This window comes from Lissotriton helveticus, chromosome 9, assembly GCF_964261635.1.
Source record: "Lissotriton helveticus chromosome 9, aLisHel1.1, whole genome shotgun sequence".
Taxonomy (NCBI): Eukaryota; Metazoa; Chordata; class Amphibia; order Caudata; family Salamandridae; genus Lissotriton; species Lissotriton helveticus.
In genome coordinates, this window is record NC_136070.1 from 275577240 (window position 1) to 275597256 (window position 20017).

The 20017-nt window shown below is 41.4% G+C and overlaps 1 protein-coding gene across 2 annotated transcripts in view; it reads left to right on the plus strand.

Annotated features, from left to right (window-relative positions):
* SLIRP (SRA stem-loop interacting RNA binding protein) overlaps positions 1–16011 on the plus strand; it is a 29759-nt gene extending 13748 nt beyond the window's left edge. For both annotated transcript variants that reach the window (XM_078659977.1, XM_078659976.1), the window contains exons 2-4: positions 12459–12517; positions 13955–14062; positions 15863–16011. In XM_078659977.1, coding sequence (XP_078516103.1) covers positions 12459–12517; positions 13955–14062; positions 15863–15931 — 236 coding nt within the window. In that variant the 3' untranslated portion in view covers positions 15932–16011. The remainder of the gene's footprint in view (positions 1–12458; positions 12518–13954; positions 14063–15862) is intronic.
* The last annotated feature ends 4006 nt before the right edge of the window (positions 16012–20017 follow it).

Sequence of the window (20017 nt, forward strand, 5' to 3'; positions counted from 1 at the left end):
AAGTTTTCAACGCTTTCCTGAAGAGATCAAGTGAAGGCTGTAGTTTGATCTCCAGGGGAAGTGTGTTCCATAATTGGGGTGCAAGAATGGAAAAGGCCTTGCTCCCCCATCTAGCCTTCTTAGCGCGTGGGACTACCAGTTGTTTTAGCTCTAGAGAGCGTAGACATCTGTTCGGGACATACCTCGTGAGCAAGGATCCCAGAGCATCAGCCGAACCGGCCATCAAGGCACGGTACGTGAGGCAAAGAAGTTTGAACGAAACTCTGGAAGGGATGGGGAGCCAATGGAGACTCTTCCTGGCCAAGGTCACAGATGTCAGCCAAGGCAGGGCCAGTACAAAACGCGCCGCCGCATTCTGTACGACCTGCAATTGCTGCAGGAGGCCCTTGTTGGCCCCGGCGTAGAGTGAATTACAGTAATCGAGCCGTGAACCAACAAGAGCGATCACAACCTGCTTACGTGCCTGTGGGGAAAGATAATGGACAATTCTTTTCAGAGTCCTAATGACACCCCAACAGGTGGCCACCGTCCTATTGACCTGGAGTTCCATGGAAAGCCGGGTGTCAAAAATGACGCCAAGATTCCTAGCAGATTGTGTAGGAGTGGGGCAGATGCCCAAGGATGAAGGCCACCACTCACCTGACCACAGGCCCTGGTCTTTGCCAAAGACCAGGACTTCTGTCTTGTCGCCGTTCAACTTTAGGGAGTTGAGAATCATCCACTCTGCAACAAGTTGCATGCAGGACCTAAAGTTGGACGCTGCGACATTCACAGGGTGGGTCAGGGACACCATAATCTGCGTGTCGTCGGCATACGACACAACCTCCATCCCCTGAGATCTTACTAGTCTTGCAAGGGGGGCCACGTAGATATTGAACAGGGTCGGACTCAAAGCCGACCCCTGTGGCACCCCACATTGCAAAGACTTAGCAGGGGAGAGGTAGTCTCCAAGCATTACACGCTGCTCTCGTTGATGGAGAAAAGAGCTCAGGAGACTAAGGGCCGGTCCTGCTACCCCTGCCTCCCTTAACCTAGATGTTAAAGTAGAGGGAGACAGGGTATCAAAAGCTGCTGTAAGGTCCAGCAGTACTAGCACGGTGGATTGACCAAGATCTACTTTCCGGCGGATATTATCCGTGACCTTGGTCAAAGCAGACTCCGTGCTGTGAAGCTTTCTGAAACCGTGTTGGGACCCATCCAGAAACCCTGAAGAATCAAGGAAGTTGGAGAGATGACAATTCAGATGGGCCTCCAACATCTTAGCAGGGGCCGGGAGAAGGGATATTGGTCTAAAGTTCTTCAATATTCCAGGATCTAGAGTGGACTTTTTGAGGAGAGGTTTTACAGTAGCTTTCTTCCATGCTACCGGGAAAATACCCTGTTCCATGGCTCCATTCATTATTTCTAACATTGGAGGAAGAATGATATCCCTACAGTCCTTTAGTATTTTCAGAGGGACCGGGTCCAGAGGAGAAGCTGATTTCGTTGTATCTAGGAGGAGATTGAGACCCTCCAGGGAGAGCACAGGGAAACGATTAAAGGCCTGAGGGGCATCCAGATCCCAAGATTCGAGAAGTTTAATTCTAGAGGAGCTCTCCTCACTCAAAGAGATCCTCTGTGATTGTAGAGCTAGGTAGATATCATCTATTTTTTTATAGAAGAAGTCTGAGATATTATTACATAGGTCCTGAGAAACAACCACGGGATCGGGTGCCTGGAGAGAGCATAAAGAGTCTACGATCTTAAAGAGCTCTTTAGATGATGTAAGAGAACAGGTTAAGTTTGTAAAGTAGACCTGTTTCTCCTTAATAACTCTGTTTTTGTATTCTCGTAACAGACCCTTGTAAACTTCTCGATCTTTAGGATCCCACGATTTGCGCCATCCCCGTTCCTTCTTTCTGCATTTTTGTCTAAGAAGCCTCAGTGCATCCGTAAACCAAGGGGCAGTTGGCTTAAGTCGCGCCACAGCTTTGAGTGAGGAGGGGGCTAACTCATCTACAGCCTTGGTAATAGTCGGTGAGTTCTTGAGCCGCCTCATCCACCATCCGCTGTGAAGTGATATTGATATTTTGGATGAAAGGGGCCAGAGCCTCATTCGTAAAATTCCTAAAGCTTCTTTTAAGATATTTCTTGTTAGTACCCAAATTATCCTTCAGACAAGGAATGTCCAGGGAAAGTGGGACTGCTAGATGGTCGGACCAAATTATCGGTACAGGCATGGAGACAGTTAGTCTGGGGTCGTTGGAAAATATCCCATCCAGGGTGTGCCCCGCTTTGTGGGTCGGATGGAGTACCCTTTGGACAAAGTCACATGCCTCCAAGGAATTAACCAAGGAGGATGTGTCTTTAGACGCCATGTCCTCAAGGTGAAAATTCATATCACCCAGGATGGTAAAATGAGATCTACCAAAGTATGGTTCCAAAATTCTAAAAAGCTCAGTACAGAAATTGGTTCTGGAACCTGGAGGTCTGTATAGAAGAATTCCAGAAAAGGAACTCGACGAGGCACTCGCAATACAGAAGTATAGGGCCTCAAATGGGTCCGAGGGAGTAGATAGAGGTTTTACAGTGCAAGAGAGTGTGCACATAAAAAAGATGGCCAGTCCGCCACCTCTACAACGCACTCTATCCAACCTCTGGAGTGCATATCCTTCCGGTATAGTCAAAAGGAGGTCGTGACCAGAGGAGTCCGACGCCCATGTCTCAGTAACAAAGACCCAATCAGGTTGCCTCATGCTTACGAAGTCGTGGAACGCTATGCCATGTTTAATGAGAGACCGCGCATTAATCAGAAAACCTTGTTTGGGTTGAGAGAGGGACCGACCAGGAAGAGGGAGAGCAGGATTCCTAATAGCCTGAGTAGAAAAATTAAGGGAGGATTTACACGAAGGGCATGCCCGCGCCTGACATAAGACCTCCGGGGAAAGCCGATGATGGCACAGATGTACAAGGGGTCTAAGAGACAGCAGATCGCGTAATAAATCGTCCCTAAAAGGAAAAGCGTACACAGCGGGAGTTCCGGGGTCCAGCCCGTCCTCAGCGCGGACGGGCGCAGACGGCTGAACTCTGGCGTAACTCCGGCGTCAGTACGGCGTCCCCGCTGCGCGTAACCGCTGCGCGTCAGCATGACTCACTTATGTACCCGCCCAGCGTCCTACCGACGACTAGAGCGTCAAGCCTACCTGCTAGCGCCGAGAAGCGGCACCATCTACTTCCAAGATGGCGCTACTGCGTGGAGCTATGCCGGGAAGCGGACCCGCCCAACAGCGGTGTGTTTCCCACAAGTTAGAGTGCGCCATTTAATAAAAAGATTTAAAAAAGAATACTTTATTCTTTATCTTACATTCCTCAATTGGCGGGTGTACTTTAATCAACCCTGCATGTCTGTTTCCCTGTGGTGATGGATCAGTGACCTACTTTTACACCTCATTTAGACTTCAAACATTGTCTCCTTATTTTTGGGAATGTGAATTTGCGTATCCTTTTGTCCTGCACGAACAATCGATAGTGGATCCCTTCTTTCCGTCCTTAAAATTATTTTCCATACATACTTTACTGTTGTTCCTGATGTCAATTTTCACTCGGCTTCGAGCCCTTTTTGCACACCACGATGCAGAGGTGGAAGCTTTACACAAAGTAACTACAGGTCTAACCAAGCAGCACATTTACCTGTGTGGAAACTAAGCCATAATTTAGTGAAGGGAAATAATCAGTTCTAACCGTAGACAGTTTGGGACACAAAGAGAAATTAATGAAAATGGCATATAGCTTCTGATCTAGAAGGCAACTTTATTTTTAATTTTAGCTAGCTGACATGTATGACTACATCACTTCTCAAACAAGCATTTAATTGGCTTATTAATTCTTTCCCTATTGAATGTCATTAGTTATCCTTATCTACGTGTTAAAATCATACATTAAATTGGAATGCCAGTGTTTCTTAAGTAGTAGCTAAATGTTTGGGTGTCTATAACACACTTGCATTCTCAAATAGGTATGGGAAGATGTGCAGTAGGTCGCACTATCATGGCTGCAAATTCTAAATTAGTCCCTGTAATGCTTGTTTGTTTTCCCTACAAAAATAATTGCACTAGTAGCCAAAATCTTTATTAAATGCGTCTTTTGTGTTTTTTCTTTTTTGTCAAAAACATTTCATCAATGTTTTAAAAGATATATTTAATGTAAGTGTTTCATTTTCAGTGGTTATCAGTCTGTGACTAGAAACGTTCCACAAATGATCATAGTTCTATTTTATCTCTGTGAATATACTTCCCAAAATCTGGCTAAATGTCTACACCAGAAAGTTAAGACAAGTAGGAAAGACCAGATAAAAAACTGTGAACAATAACATGCTTCATTCCGTTCACAATATATCTTGACTACATAAGGCATGTAGGAAAGACAAGATAACAAACTGTAAACAATAAAAGGATCCACTCACTTCACAATATATCTAGACTACATCCCTTTCGCCTCCCCACCCCCCTAAGTAACTACATCTACACCGCTAGTTCTTTTAGCAAAGCATGTTTCCCACTCACCAACCATCGTTGTGACTACTATATCTAATTCTATTGATCAGGCCTCAAACAATCTCAATGCCTTCAACTTTGGTGGATAGGCGCGTAGTAAAGGCAGTAATGTAAATTATTGTATAAGCGACTTCCAGATGACCACAAAGGCCTTATGCGATTGTTATATATCATGGGACTACTTTTGCAGAGACCTAATTGAATAACCCACATTGCCCCCTCTTGCAGGTTCCCTCCTTTTCCAAAATCTGGCGATTAACTGCATTACTTACCCCAACATATGGAAAATCAGTTTGACATTTTTTATTAATATCCGAAATCTTCACAGGGCCTAGCACCAAAAAACAAACTCTGGTTTATGTTAGGGAGAACATCATAACGTCATCAACTTGGCTTAACGCCTCCTTCCAAATAATTTGAATTTTAAACAGTTATTTCCACCATATATGAAATATGGTGCTGATTTTTGTTTCACCACTCCTACATTTATCTGGAGTGTTAGGAGTACATACAGTGTACCTTGTCCAGAATCCAGTACCTTCTCACCCACGCTTTCTAGTCTCTGATTCTCTGTTGTGTTTTTAATCTAAGACCCTCTATGCTGCTTTGAAGAACTCGCATGAATTGGGGATTACATCTTTATCATCTCTTGAAATTATTCAGGTTAACTATAATCTGTTGTTGTACTAGAAAGAAAGGTAACTGGTTAAAAGGACTCAAAAATAAGTAAGACTTTTATAAAAACGATAGTACTCAATCCCTATCAGTGAAACACATTAATAAAACTATCCTCTACTACCGATTTACCATGTCTAGAAATATTATCGACTGTGAATATTGCTTAATGTTAGCAAATTTTGAAAGCCAAAATAAAAAATACCTTCTTCTGTAACGACTTATAATGATCTATATTATAGGATAGAGAGCCTTATTTAGAAGCAAGAACAACATCGACCTTTTTACAATTAAAATATTAAATAATTTGACATTAAACATGGAAGTGACATTTTTCAACTTGCCCAGTAGCAAAAGATTGTCTATTTTCCAGTGCAGAAGGAACAGTCAAGCATATAATGTGTCCGCTATGATATATTTAATATATTTTACAATCACTCTTTAGTAAAACAGTACAGAGAAGCTATTGTGTCTTGTTTAAAAGGCATCAACAGTAAATCAGTTAAGTCTACTCTAAAATATTTTGGATTGTGTTCTAGATTTTGGAAATTGGCAAACGGTTAATTTTAAGTTCTTATGCAAAGTGAGACCTTTTATACACAGTTCTAACGTGCTTCTGTTTTGAGTTTTTATATTGGGCTGTGACTAACTTTTTTCTTAATTTATGTACATAGGACCATCCCGTGTATGTTTCAAACCTGTTCATTTGCTACTGTGGTTCTGTTTTTGTTCATGATATATATAGTAATTGATCGTTTTAAATCTATACAGTTAACTTTTCATACACACTCATCAAATCATACTTCAATGTAGTTCTAAGATGCTGATCTCTCAGTTGCCCTGATATTTAGATACCACCATCGAGGTCTGTGATATATTGACAGTGATGGCTTGTTCCGGATGTTGTAATTATTCTTAGTAGTAAGAGCTCTTTGTAGGCCTGCTCTAATGATGTCCAGGAGCACACTGTTGTATGCATACTGGAGAATTGAGATTGTAGCCTAAGCCGAGTTAAGGAGTTAAATATGTTCTTAGCTATTATACCCAAAAGGGCCAGTGGTATTTAGATTGGGTAGGAGGGGAGAAAGGCCACACACCTTCTTTTGGCCTCGTTGTTGTAAATCCTTTGCTCATCGAGTGGTTTCTTAACTATACAGGACCCCCATGCTAGCGTTTATGTTGTTATTTGAGCAGAGGCGGTTATGAAGAATCCCAGTTATTTTGTTCCCAGTATAACTGCTAACCCACCTGCTGCCACAAACACACTGGCAAAAATGTGGGCTCCAACTCATGACAGACTACTCAGATTTACTAGATAGAAGCCAGTATGTAGGCCACCCCTATTGGGGTGTGCAGGTAAAAAGGTTAAACTGCCACAAATAGTATTACTATGATGCCAACAGTTGTTTCTGTCATGATGGTAAAATCAGGCCAAGTTCCACTTTAGGGGGGGACTCTATCTCCAGCACTGTCAAGTAGTCTTCTGATGAGCAATGTATAACATTCATAGAGCACCTGCAAGGAAAGTCAGAATGTGAGTATTTCGTGAGTAAATCATGCCAATTAAAATAGACATGTTGACATTGTAAGTAGATTGGCAAAAGAAAACTGTGATAGTATGATCGGGCTTGCAATTTCGATTAGGTGTTTCAAATAACACACATAGATGTCAAGTAAATATTTTTGGGTTGAGCTTTATAGAAATTGATTCATGTCCCCTATAGTGTTTTAAATGGCTTGAAGATATTTGTATAACCCTTTTTGACTTTTTTCACCAATTTTGCTTGCAAGGGATCACTTTGGGAATCAAAGCAACGTCATCTAAAGTCCAATATTTATTGTCATAGGCTCAGGCATAGAAAATGTCTCACTGATTTAATCTGGTAATGCTAGCATCTTATGTGTTTTCTTTCACCCCAGCAATGAGCTCGATTAATATCTGTGTATCATTGAACTGTTGTTTTTCACAAATACTGTAATACATTGAACAAAGCCATTGGAAAGTAAATATCTGATGATTACAGGACGTGAGTCATTTCAGCATTCTGGACTGTGCAGTTTTCAGAGGAATCAAACCATTCCAGCGCAGTTATTTCAGTGTCTGCTCTTTTATGGACAATATTATGATGTTGTAAGTTAGCAAAGGTCATTGGGAATTTAGAAACAGCCACTGATGAAGCTGTGCGTGAATCTGAATCCAGATTGATAGTGGGCAACTGTATATTTTCATTTCATAGACGTTCATTCTTTGTTAAAAAAAACAACCGTTAAATGAGGAAAGATATTGAGCAGATCCATGAGTTTACAGTTAATAAACTCATATAAAAATAGTTTAACTCCTTCATTTTGAGCTATTATTTATGCTTTTCTGGTTGAAATTCAACGGTCTAATAAGGCGACTATAAAGGTCTTTTTGATCCTAATCTATAAAATAATAGTTTTACCTTAAAGCTCTGCTAGATATATCATATTCTTGCCCAGTCATAAAATGCTTCAAAGTCTAGAAAACAAAAAATATAGGCCCATGCAGTGATTTTTTTAAGATGGCAAACATTATACATGTATTTTCCATTTTAAAGGATGTTTCATAATTTCCCTTTTGAATCGCCGTCTGAATTTGTTCATAAATAGCTGGAGTACATGTCATTGGCTAGTTTAGATCTCAATATACTTAAAACAGCTTCCACTGATGTTAAACTGTTTTTTTGAATACAAATTGCGAAACACAATTAGGGAATTAGAAACCAAATGAATTTAACCCAGACTACCTAGCCATTTCTGCCTTCCCTCTGATCATCCTCTCCTCCTCTTTCTCCTTAGCTTTCAGCCTGCCCCTCCTTGCGGCCTTCTATGCTGTGCAATCTCTTCCTTTCATCCACCACCTCTTTGCTGTCTCCTAACCCTGCACCTCTGTTTGGCTCTTCCCTGTAGAGCTGATGGGTCCCAGATATCTGAGATTGGCTCCTCGCTCTCCTTGAGGCCTGCCATCTTCGCACTTGCTGTTAGGCCAGGCAGGCAGGCAGTAAACAAGCTGGGTATTAGACTGAGCCCCATAGAGAGGATTGTTCACCCATGGACACGTGTTTCATGCGAACTGAGAAACAGTTGTGGCACATGACGTGCCACAGGTTGGTTGTAAATGCTCTCCATATCCTGAATAGGAGAGACCCACCTCCCAGAAATACCACTCCATACCGAACTGAGAGAGGCCACCCACCTTGCCTTTGCCCCTAGTTGCAATCTTTGTTACAAAGGCATAATTTACCTGATGCCCAGCAGTTAGTACCAATCCAAATCGTTAAATGTATCTACGTGACAGGAACAAATTATTTACAAACAATAGCTTCATACTATGAATGGATATTTCTTAAAATGCTACTGCCATAATAAAGGGTCTAAGAAGAAACCTCTATATTGCAAATCAAACCTAAAGAGGGCACTACACAAATATTTCAAAGGCATCATTTTTGCAGCCACATGGAGGCATTATGAAGTTGAAACATTTTCCATGGAGGCTGCAATTTTCAGCTGGTTGCCCCCGTGTACCCTTCACCTCTAAGTGAATGTACTGAAAATGATAGTCATCAGAATGATTAAGCATAAGGATCTTGTTATGGCCTAAAGTTCGAACGAACCACTTTGTGGATTTAAGACCTTGATTAAAAAGTGCAGGGACCTACTATACTTGGTATGTGTTTCTCAATAAAAATAATTCATTTAGAAAAAAGGGCAGTGTCCAGGATACATCCCTGGTGATCTGCTGTTATGGGAATGGTTCTCAAATTACATAACTCCAATATTAAAATTAATAATATTGAGAATCCATGTAAGTTATGTTGTTATAAATGTGACAATGCCTGCTTACTAAAACCCTGTAGAAGTCCATACACATGTAATGCAAAGAAGCAGAGCAATGAACCAGCGATTTAGCTGGCAAGTTTTTTTTTCTGACTGGGACTCTTGTAGTCACATATACCATCTTCTCAAGAATCCTTTTGCAAATAGGGTCTCTGAAATGTTAGTCTATATGAAGCATTTGATACAACATGCCTGTGCAGGGATTCCTTTACCCCTGATACTGTTTTTCAAATTCCGGCATATAACATGTCCGCTGTACTTGACCTGTATTCGTGTGGAAAGAATTGCAGTTTTATTGGCCATGCTATACATCTGGATTGCATGAGGAAAGCTTGCAAAGCTACTGCTGGCATCACACCACCTGGTACATTGCACTGTTTCTGTCATTACATACCTCTCCTTTGTGATAGAGGAACATGCACGACCGCTGTTCCTCTGGAATGTTGCACTGCTGTCAATGCCCTATTCTACCTTGCAGGAATGAAAGAACAAATCTGAGGACAAGAGAAAGTACAGTGTAGCTTTTCCAAGACACAGTGATATTCTTGAAAACTCAAGACTCTGTTGTGTCCTTGTGATGCATGTGCATCCACACCTCTTACAGTATTACACATGATCAGGACGGATGAGGACGATGTAGGTTGAGAGGCCTGGGACCTACCAGCAGGGCCAGACTGGGACAGCAAACCGGCCCCGGCAATTGACTTGGGCCAGCCGTCAAGGGGGCGGGGATGATGGGGAGGGTACGCGTGGAAAACGCTGCAGCTACTTTTGTTACAGGGGGCTGACATGCTACAATAACGGCCCTCCTGGGGTCCAAAACCGGCCCCCACCCTGGCGGCCCACAGGGGAAACACCCTGCCTACCCATGACAAGTTGGATTGACGCCCCCACCTCTCCCGATACCTATGAGGCAGATTGAAAGAACATGAAAAGACATATGCTCAATGAAAGTAGTCATGTCTTTCTGACAGAACTATTCGGAATGAAGACATGTTAGTAAAGACTTATGAGTCCACAGAATTCAACAATAAGGGACCCGTTGAACTTGTAGAAGTTCAGTGGAGAAGTGTGGCTCAATGGTTAGAGCAGGCAGACCTTGATGCAGAGGTCTGGCCAGGGACCAGGGTTCGATTCCCGCCTCGGCGGGTCTCCGGCTCATTAATTCCCCTGACTGGATATTCTCGCCTCAGTGCCTGTTCTGATCATGGGTCCCACGCTGCAACTCTGGGCAATAGCTTGCTTAGTCTCCACAACGGCCCCAAAAGCGCTGGGATGCCTGGCTGCACCTGGGGGGTGCCCAGGAGTGGACATTTCCCAGGAAAGCCAGGAAGGGTTCCTAAGCGGTATACGGACAGCGCCGGGACACCTCCGGTGGCGGTAGCTGTGCGCTTTACAAATTCCGACATTTACATTTACATTTATTTAATTTGGTCCTGATGAAGGCCCTGACCCTCATAGGCACCAGAGGCCGAAACATGTTGACGTTTCACAAGTGATATTAAGGACAATTAACACGTTCGAACAACATCACAATTTCACTTTTTAATCTTACCACTGTATATTTGACCCATATTAAAGTGTACATTTTTAGAAACCGGAGATAATTTTACGCACCACCACATGGATCCCACCAGTACTTTCCCTCGGAAGGTGGCAGTACTCACCAAGGGAGGCGAGTACCTAGGTGTGCAACCCAATGATGACACCTCCGAACAAGACACCATAGTGGTGATCACTTACATCACCAGTGGTAGAGATTGGTTGAGAGTTTCGTGTCGACACTGGTGGTACGCAGGCCCCGGAGAACCAGTAGAGCGCCCTCTCCTTTGATTATGGATGTTACACATGATTCTGAACAGAACTGTTAATACCACGTTATTAAATCCACATTGCAGTAGATTAAAGCACTGCTGCATAACTGAATATATGGCCCTTGTTGTAATTATTTTTCTGCTAATCCGTTTTCTTATCCAGCAGCACTCAGAATACTGGTTTCTGCTGGAAGATATCTTGGCGGGGCAAGGACCTGCAAATTCTGCAAAGAGAGGCTTATCTCCTTTCCAATCATTCTCTAAAGCTGGAAGATGGTGATACAGCTCTCTCCCTTCCTGGGCAGGAGTCTTATCTCTGAGCAAAGTGTATATCCTCCTTCCAAAGTAGATCAAGCATGGGCAACAAACCCAGACCAAGCGGGATATGCCAGGATAGACTGGCACAATTGGTTATTTCTGATCTTTTGAAGGAGCCTCTGAATTGGAGAAGATGAAGGAACAGCATACAAAAATTCCCCTTTATATTCTAATATCAGGCCTTTCTAGAGGGAATTCAATCCCTTGGCCCACGCACTAGAGCAACTGGTCGTTTGAATGACAAAGTCTCTGTGGGACATGGGCTTCAAAGATTGAGTGCAGCGTTTCCTGCAGAATTTATCTCTCGAGCAGAGAGGTGTTCCCATGCTGTCTGCTGAGGAGTTTTCGATCCCCCGCTATGTTGAAAATAAGCAGGAAAGTGTTACAAGACCTATGCCTGCAGAGATATGGTAGTGGGTGTCCCTTGCCCCCGTCAGTGAAGTGGACACTAGTGGTGCAAGTATAAATGACCACCCCTCTGGATGTCAACAATGGAAAGAAGTCTCTCAGTAGTACGCCAAAGAAGGTTTTCAGTAGCCTAAACATCCATGAGAAACCGCAGGAAGGAATTGGAAACTCCCATGTGATTTGTACCAAGAGTTGTGTCTGCACCTGGTAGTCCCCGACTTAAAAATGGAACCTTAGGGTTCTGCTCAAATACACGCTAACTCTGCTTAGTGAAGTTAACATGACTCCAGTAATGTAAACTCTAGGAATGCTAACTCACTAGTTACTGATTCAGAGCACTCCTAATGAGATCCCTAGTTTTTATCCAAGGAATATTGAAATCTCATGCCATGTCAAACCTGAAATCCACACAGTGCTTGACATGACTTGCAGGATCTGCACGTTGCAGCATTCTATAATTTATGATGGGACACTATATGTACATCAAATAATATCTTCCAAAATGCGTTACTACAGAACATTGTACCATAGTGCCAGTGTCCAACACGCTCTACAATCATACTACATGCAGCACACAATACACATCATACCAAAATGTCGGACACACCTTGGTGCGCAATAGCAAGATTAAATGTCATTCAACATGTTTCTTAATAGGGAGGATTCCTGTTCATGACCAGCGAAAATTGGCTTCAGGCTCTGTTTGACTGCAGTAACCGTAGAATTCCTTGCACTATATAATGCTTATTTCAAAAATAGGTTATGTGAACGTTGTGACAAAAATAACATTCTACGGCCAAAATTGTATGCTGTAACTCTTCTAATTGATTGTGTTTGCCTTTTCATTCAACAGAAGAATTACGGGAGTACTTTTCTCAGTTTGGGACTGTAAAGAAATGTCTCCTGCCTTTTGTGAGTATTCAAGATACCATGTACCCTTCTTAAATGAAGTGTTGTAGATACAGACTGAGCATCCTCTAATTTAATCTGTGCCTATTTTATGGCATTTTGTATGGTTAAAGGGGCTGAAATTTGAATGTACTAGTGTTTGTGCTCAGGTGGCCTAGAGAGACTCCAGCTGTCTACAGTCTGACACCGTGCAGCACATCATGAACAGCAGCTCTCAGAACACTGCTGAGGATTTGAAATGTTGAACCCTGGTTCGCTCGCTGGATATTGTATTCCTGTGTGCCTCAAGTGTTTCTAAGAAGGACTGTGGCAAGAGAAGTATTTGAAACAAATTTTCACTAATTGTATTGTGACATGGATGGAAAAATGAAGTTAGAATGTAACCCACACTTGTAGCAGCAGCTTATGAATGAATAACTTCACTCAGTGGCCAAACTTATAGAGCGTGCTGTTCTGAGGAGTTGGTCCCCCGAGCACCCATCTTTTGCTGTTGCATTGGAGAGTCTGGGTCCCTCTTTGGTTAGAGTTGTGCTTATATCATCTACATAAGTTGACCTTCTCAGTCACCCTGCCTGTGGTACAGGTCCAAAGTTTTTCTAAATGAAGGTAACAAGGTGACCAAAATCAGATTATTCTGAGGCCTATCATTTACACAGGACTCTGCTCTGCTACGAGGATGTAGGACTACTAGCACTAAGGCGGAATCGAGGTATAACTAAGGAAATGTTAACCACTGTTTATAGCTGGGGTGCGAACTCTAACTAAGCTGTGGTGGAGTGTGGCCTATTGTAATTAAATAGTAGGAAGAAAGTGATGTCCATTTTCCAGATTATATACACGACATTGAGATGGAGAGGTTGTTCACTGGGGAAAGGACAGTTGTGGCCAAAACAAGAAAAGAAAAACACACAGATATGTCATACCAGACACTTCTGTAATTCATTCGTCCCAAATACACATTAAAACAAAAGTCTCTGTGTGAGGCATGCACATAATCCACGCAAATCAGTAACAATCTGGCTGGTTATTATCCAATGTTTTCCACTAAAGAACAATTCTTTCAGATACTACAAAATTTGCCTGCCACTGTCCAGTATGACTGACGTCCAGATAAGAGAAAACATAACTAAATACAAGCTGAACAGAACCTCAAAGGGTGCCTAGAATCTAAAAGTTCTTCAGGACCATATACATTGGTTGTAATGTTTATAAAAATGTTTTTAATGTAGCATGAGATAACAAATAATCCCCACAGTAGATCTATGAGATTGGTGGATAGGAGGGAGAAGAGTCGTTTTATGAAGTTGAAATGAAGCCAATTAATGTGATACAATATTGACTGGACGGCATAGGCATGTTAAGGCCCATGCTACTGTGATTGGATAAAAATGCTGCACTGTGTTCTGAAATAATCTCTATTTATGGTCCGAATTTTTGCAGGACAAAGAGACGGGATTCCATCGCGGTATTGGCTGGATTCGATTTGCTTCAGAAGAAGGGCTACAGAATGCTCTACAGAAGGAGTCTCACATCATCGAAGGATCTAAGGTAAGTGACACACCCGCTCCTCTTGAGTTTCTGAACTGGTTATTGACTAAATTCAATTGATAGTCACAGATGTGGCTATCAGAAGGGCTAGCAAGTGTATGTCTGAGTATTGACTGGAGTGAAATCTTCATTCAGGTGGCAATAATTTCCAAACATAATAGGGTCATCCACAGGTCAAAGGTATGATAAATATCACTGCACATATTCATTAAGGTACTCAGCCCAAATTTTTAAAAGATAAATCCTTCTAGTGTAAAATAAGAGGTTCAAAACTGTGATTCTGCAGGAAGGTTGAATTTGACCATTTACGATCTGCATCACTCAAACGGGGAACCCTTCTGCATCTGGAGGAACAAACCTTTTCAAGTTGGTGCTGTATTACTGCAAAAATAACCGATGTTTACAATTTTCTAGGAGTTAAATGCTAATTTTAAGAAACAAAAGCTTCAGCCTCGCCCACTAACAGGCAGGCAAGGCGTTCAATGGGTAAAAAAGTAGGACCGTTTGTATGAGGTTGATAATAAAACCTTTTGTAATAGTAATGACCTATATAACAATGAAACCCACATACATGTAGCTGTAAAAAGCTAACAGGCAATCTTTCTTGCATTAAGTTTAGAGGAATTTCTTTGATTTTAATTCTACTATACGACATACATTTTTAAAGGAGTTAGAAGAGCAAAGAAAGTTGGCTATGATCTTGATTGTATAGGTGCTTTATAAACTTTAGTAAATTTGTGTCAAACCGATATAACTGTTTACCAGTGTACATCTATTGTGATACCTAAATGCCAAGTGTGCTGCTCATTGATGCAGTGATTTTTTCTTGCGCAGATGTTCCAATGCATATTAATAGTTGTTAAGATATTGCTGTAACTAATGTATTTATACATTGTTAATTCTATAGCACATATTTAGCTGGGTAGGAACAGAGTACGGTTGGGTTGGGGGGTACATAAAATTGGGATTTACATATTTGATTAACAGTCCAGTCTTACTTATTTATCATTGCATTAGTTTCCAAATATTTGTACTTATTTTGGGAATAGTTAGATTATTTGTAAAGAATCTCACAATTGCCATCCTTGACTGGGGTTATTGCCCAGGTCACCAATTTCTAAAGTCTGCTGTTTATTCCTAAATTACAGCACACTGTTAGGCTACTGTGGTGCTTTACGGACTTTAATCTGCAGCAATATGCCACAGCATTCATGGTATTATTAAAGAAAATGGTGACTTCTATTTCGCTAAGATCTGATCATTGTGGCTTCAGAGATGCTGTTGAACCATTTGTGGGTCGTTCTCGAAGACCCAGGGGCTGCCAACCAGGAGACGAAATGGGGCAGTCTGGGCAAGAGGAGGAGAGGAGAATGGAAGGGTAGTGGTTGAAGTCTCCAAGCAAGAGAAACTTGTTGAAGCAGCGGTATGAGTGAGAGAGTGGAGAAGAATAAATGGTACTCCACGCTCACCGATGTTCTGTTGTTATTGGGGCCATCCAATCAGGAGACACAACACCCATTAGGACAACGTTACATTTAGCAGTTTGTTTTCATTTATTTCTTTTTTCACAGCAATGCCCTCAACATAAGTCTGTCTTCGAATGAGCAGTTTCATTATGCATTCCTCCCACTCGTAGCCCATGTTAATAATGTTTTGTTTAATAACTAGTTCGGTAAAAAAAAAAAAGACAGGTGTCCTCTCTGTAGTTGTACATGTACACAGATGTGTATTTAGACATTACTCTGTTTTGAACTGATTAAACTTGAAAAACTAAGTGCTGGTATGTGTTCTTATTTTTAGCTTCAAGTCCAGCTAAACCGGAAACCAGTGGGGCTGTTCAACCACAGAGGCGTCAATGACCAGATGTGAAGCGGACCATGTTTGCTGTCTTTTTTCGCACCACCTGTATTTATTTTAAAATGCTCCCAAATAAACATTATGAAAGATGATACTTCTCCTGTATTCTAACTTTAGTGTAGACATACACAATGAATGTTTCTGAGCAGTTTCCTTAGCAATTATACATAAATTGTGGAATCGTGACAAGATTGCATGTTTAGAGAATGGCCCATCAATGCGTTCTTTTTTTTTTTTTTTTTTTTTTTTTTTTTTTAAAGGTGTTTTTTTGCTACAGAAGTGTTGCAGTTAAGACATACCATGGTGGAGGGTAATGATAATCAAATCCTTTATATTGCATTTGTGGAAGCAGGTGGATTTTTTTTGGGGGGGGGGGGTAAAGACCTTTTTGTAGAGGTGAATTTTAAGGGTGGTGAGGGTTATTTGCAGAGATGTATGTTGCTGACCGCAAGGAGAAACTGTGATAGTGTTTTTTTTTTACTTTCAAAGTTTTATTGCAAGCAAAATCAGATACATACTTCACATTGCAAAAAAAAAAAAAAAAAGAGATATCGTAACTTAGCCATCAGGATATAAGGGTTAAAGCACACAAAAAGCAAAGTATATTACATTTCACCATATGCTCATATCTTAGAAGAAAAAAATAAAGAACCTGTTTAATAAATACAATAATCAAATGAAAATCAGAAGATATAAAAAAATATAAAGGATACTTTCACAGTTCTTTCTGTATCCATTGATATATTGGATCCCAGATTTTTTTCCCCCATTAATTTTTTAGCACGTCCTTTCACAGCATATATTGCCTGTTCTAAATTATATTTTGCTAATAGCCGAGCTCTCCAAATATGAAATTGTAACGGATCTGGACTGAGTAATACAGGCACGATAAACCGACATACAAATAAATAGTAGTTTTTTATGATCTTCAGAGATGTTAATAGAAGAGGTACCTAGCATAACAATCTCGGCTGTGAGAATAATGTTACATTTGAAAACAGAGGATAGGAAAGTCTGTATCTGATTTAATACTGACATGAGCATCGGGCAGGAGAAAAACCTGTGGGCTGCATCCGCAGCTTCTAATGTACATCTCTTGCATGTAGTGCCTATGGATGCTCCCCATTTAGAAATTTTCTCAGGGGTATAATATAGGTCATAAAGAACCATATAATGTTGAGTACGAGATCTACCCGTGAGTAAGATAGAGTTAGCCAGATCAATAGAATCTTCTATCAGTACATTTGTCACTCCAAGTTTTTCTGCCCATCGATCCTGAACTATAGATAGATCATCTGAATAAGATGAAATCAGTAGATTATACAGACAACCTATCTTCCTTTTAATATCTAAAGCTTCGATCAAAGGTACTTTCTGGAGCCCTAAGCGGCGTTCTACAGATAAGGTATTAAAATAGCTGTGTATTTGAAAGTATTTAAAATAATCTGAAGAGAGAATATTAAATTCAGTTTGAAGTTTCGAGAAAGGGATAAGTTCATCATTATACCATAGATCATAAATAGGGTTAATTCCTTGTTTACTCCATTTTACCATGGGTTGGTCTCTAAATATTTCAGGCAATAGATGTTTAGATGCCAGGGGGGTATATCTAAGAATTTTCGGGATCCCTAAATGTCGCTTAATAATTTTCCATGCCCGATATGCTGCAATTACAGTCTTAAATTGAACTTTCTTGAAGTAACTAGGTTCGATATTTTTTAAAAAACAGCCGCGAGCTTCTGACCCTAAAGAAAATTCATAAATGGAGGGGAAATGTGCATCATAAATTGGTGCTTTTATGCCAATAATTAGTGGTTTAATAAACTGCAATATTGATGCTAAGTAATAAAATAAAAAATATGGTGTACTCCAACCTCCTCTATTCTTAAAGAGTCAGTTTTTTAAAGGCTTGATAGTGGGTTTGTATATATTGTATGAATCACAAATACCAATGCAATTGAGATTCCAGAAAGGTTATGTTTGTAATGTGGGTGTAGGTTCGGTACAGTGATTTAACAGTGTGGTAGGAAACATTTTGCTGACAGGTAGTGGTGTTTTTTTTCCTCGTGGTAATAGGGAGTAGTTAGTCTAAGTTGGTGATTCAGTGTAGACATTTTCCCATAAAAATGCACTTTTATTTCAGTGCAAGCCAATGTGGGAGATTATGGGTTGGAAATGTTTGGCAGCATGGCAATTGGACAAACTTTATATGCATATAGGCCACCTTCTTAGAGGTAATTGAAAGTCGAATTGCAGAGAGGGGGGGGAGGTGGCTTTGAGAAATTGGTACTTTAGCTGAATATTAAAATCAACATGCCAAGTGTGGCAGTCATTTTTGTCATGCAAGTAAAGTATAGTTATGAGTAAAAAAATAACTTCCAAGGAATTGGTGTTTCTGCTAAATTTCCTATTACAAATCATGCAGACAGCTGATGAATAGGAAATTAATAGCATGACATTTGAATTGTGGATGCAAGAGGTTTTTTTCTGTCACCTATGCAGAGACAGTCTGTTATTAGCTCTTGTGCTAGAAGTTTTGGAGGCTTTTTACATAACCCCTCCATTCAATTTGGACTGTCTCTTTTCTTGTGGAATACTGAGAGAACGTTGGCTCTAGCTGGGAATTGCTGGGGGTAATAGAGTTTGTGCACACACCGCCTCCGCCTCCTCTCCATTTAGTTTTTTGATACACTCTCTCAAAAGTACCTAAACAGACTGCTGGGACCGGCCCTCCTAAGGCACAGGTCCTCACAAATATAGTATTTGTCTGGTTCTGTCAGGGTTTACCCACGCTCTGAGGATCGTTCCGGTCCACACAGCGTGGGTTATACATACATACATACATACACCTTTTGTGCTCTTTATACCAATCAGCTGTGCATTTTCAGAATCGGAGACTGGGACACACTGCAAGCCTCAGAATGCCCTGAGAGGAAGTGGGGAGAGCATTGCTGCACCGATTGGGCGCTTGAAGTGGTTTGCTTCCCTCCCATAGTGCAGGGGACACATTTTCAGCATTGGAGACCGAGGTATACTGCAGGCCCCTGAGTGGAGAGGAGGCGGAGAGAGGCATTGCTAGGCCCATCGGGTGCTTGATGAGACCCGCTTCCCTCCTACAGTGCCGGACTCTCCCGGGGCGAAGAGCAGGCCTGTCTCCGCCCAGAAGAGGCCTGGTTGGGCCTACTTATATTTGAGGTTTTATAGCCCCACTAGTTGTGTGAACCCCATAAGTGAATTTTCTTCTCCCCTCTTCTTTGCGTCTACTACTTTCTTCTTTTTGTTGCCAAAATACCTCATGCCACACCCAGTTAACCCTTCCCAGGAAGGCCTTTACGTGTGTACCCCGATCTTATGGATGCTGTTTAATAAGCTTCCAATATGGGGAAACAGAAAGCACCTGAAACAATAAAAGCTCCAGTAAACCAAGGGAACCTGTTGGTGCTGGTTCTAATGTGTAATGTCGATGCCAGGAGAAACTGTACTTTGGATGATATTGATCACTTAATTGAGGAGGTTTAAACAATTTTGTCCCAAAGTCAAAATCGGTCCTGTAGAAGTGCCCTAAACGTTCATGAGAGAGAAAAGTACAACAGTGAGAGTTGCTTGCGCAAAACTGCTCTGGGGACTTCAATTGCCTCTGAAATTCTCGCTGCTGTAGCCGAAGTAGAAGCTCGATCTAGGGCAGCCCCCATCAGTGATTCACCGCTAACGCCCAATTGGTTGCCTCTGTCTCCCAAAATCAACATTTGCCCCTATATTCCATGTTGCAATAGGTACTCTTCTTTCGCTGCCATTGAGGTAATTCCTCAGACTCTCCCCTGCAGTTCCAGATCAGCCTTTAACTCAAGCTAACAGTGAATTTATTGATTCAACTGCTATTATATCTCTGGCACCTGCGAACACTGGTGATCCATTCTCAGTACATCGCAAGCTAGATGATCTGAAGTTCCAAATATCAAATCTAACTGAAAGATGTGAATAGCTTACAAACATGTTAAGCAGTATTACTGTCAACTGTTCCTGCGAATGTACCTACAGGCTGGGGAATGTGGTGGTGCAGGGTGAGCTTCCATCCCTAAGAATTCTCACTGATGGTAA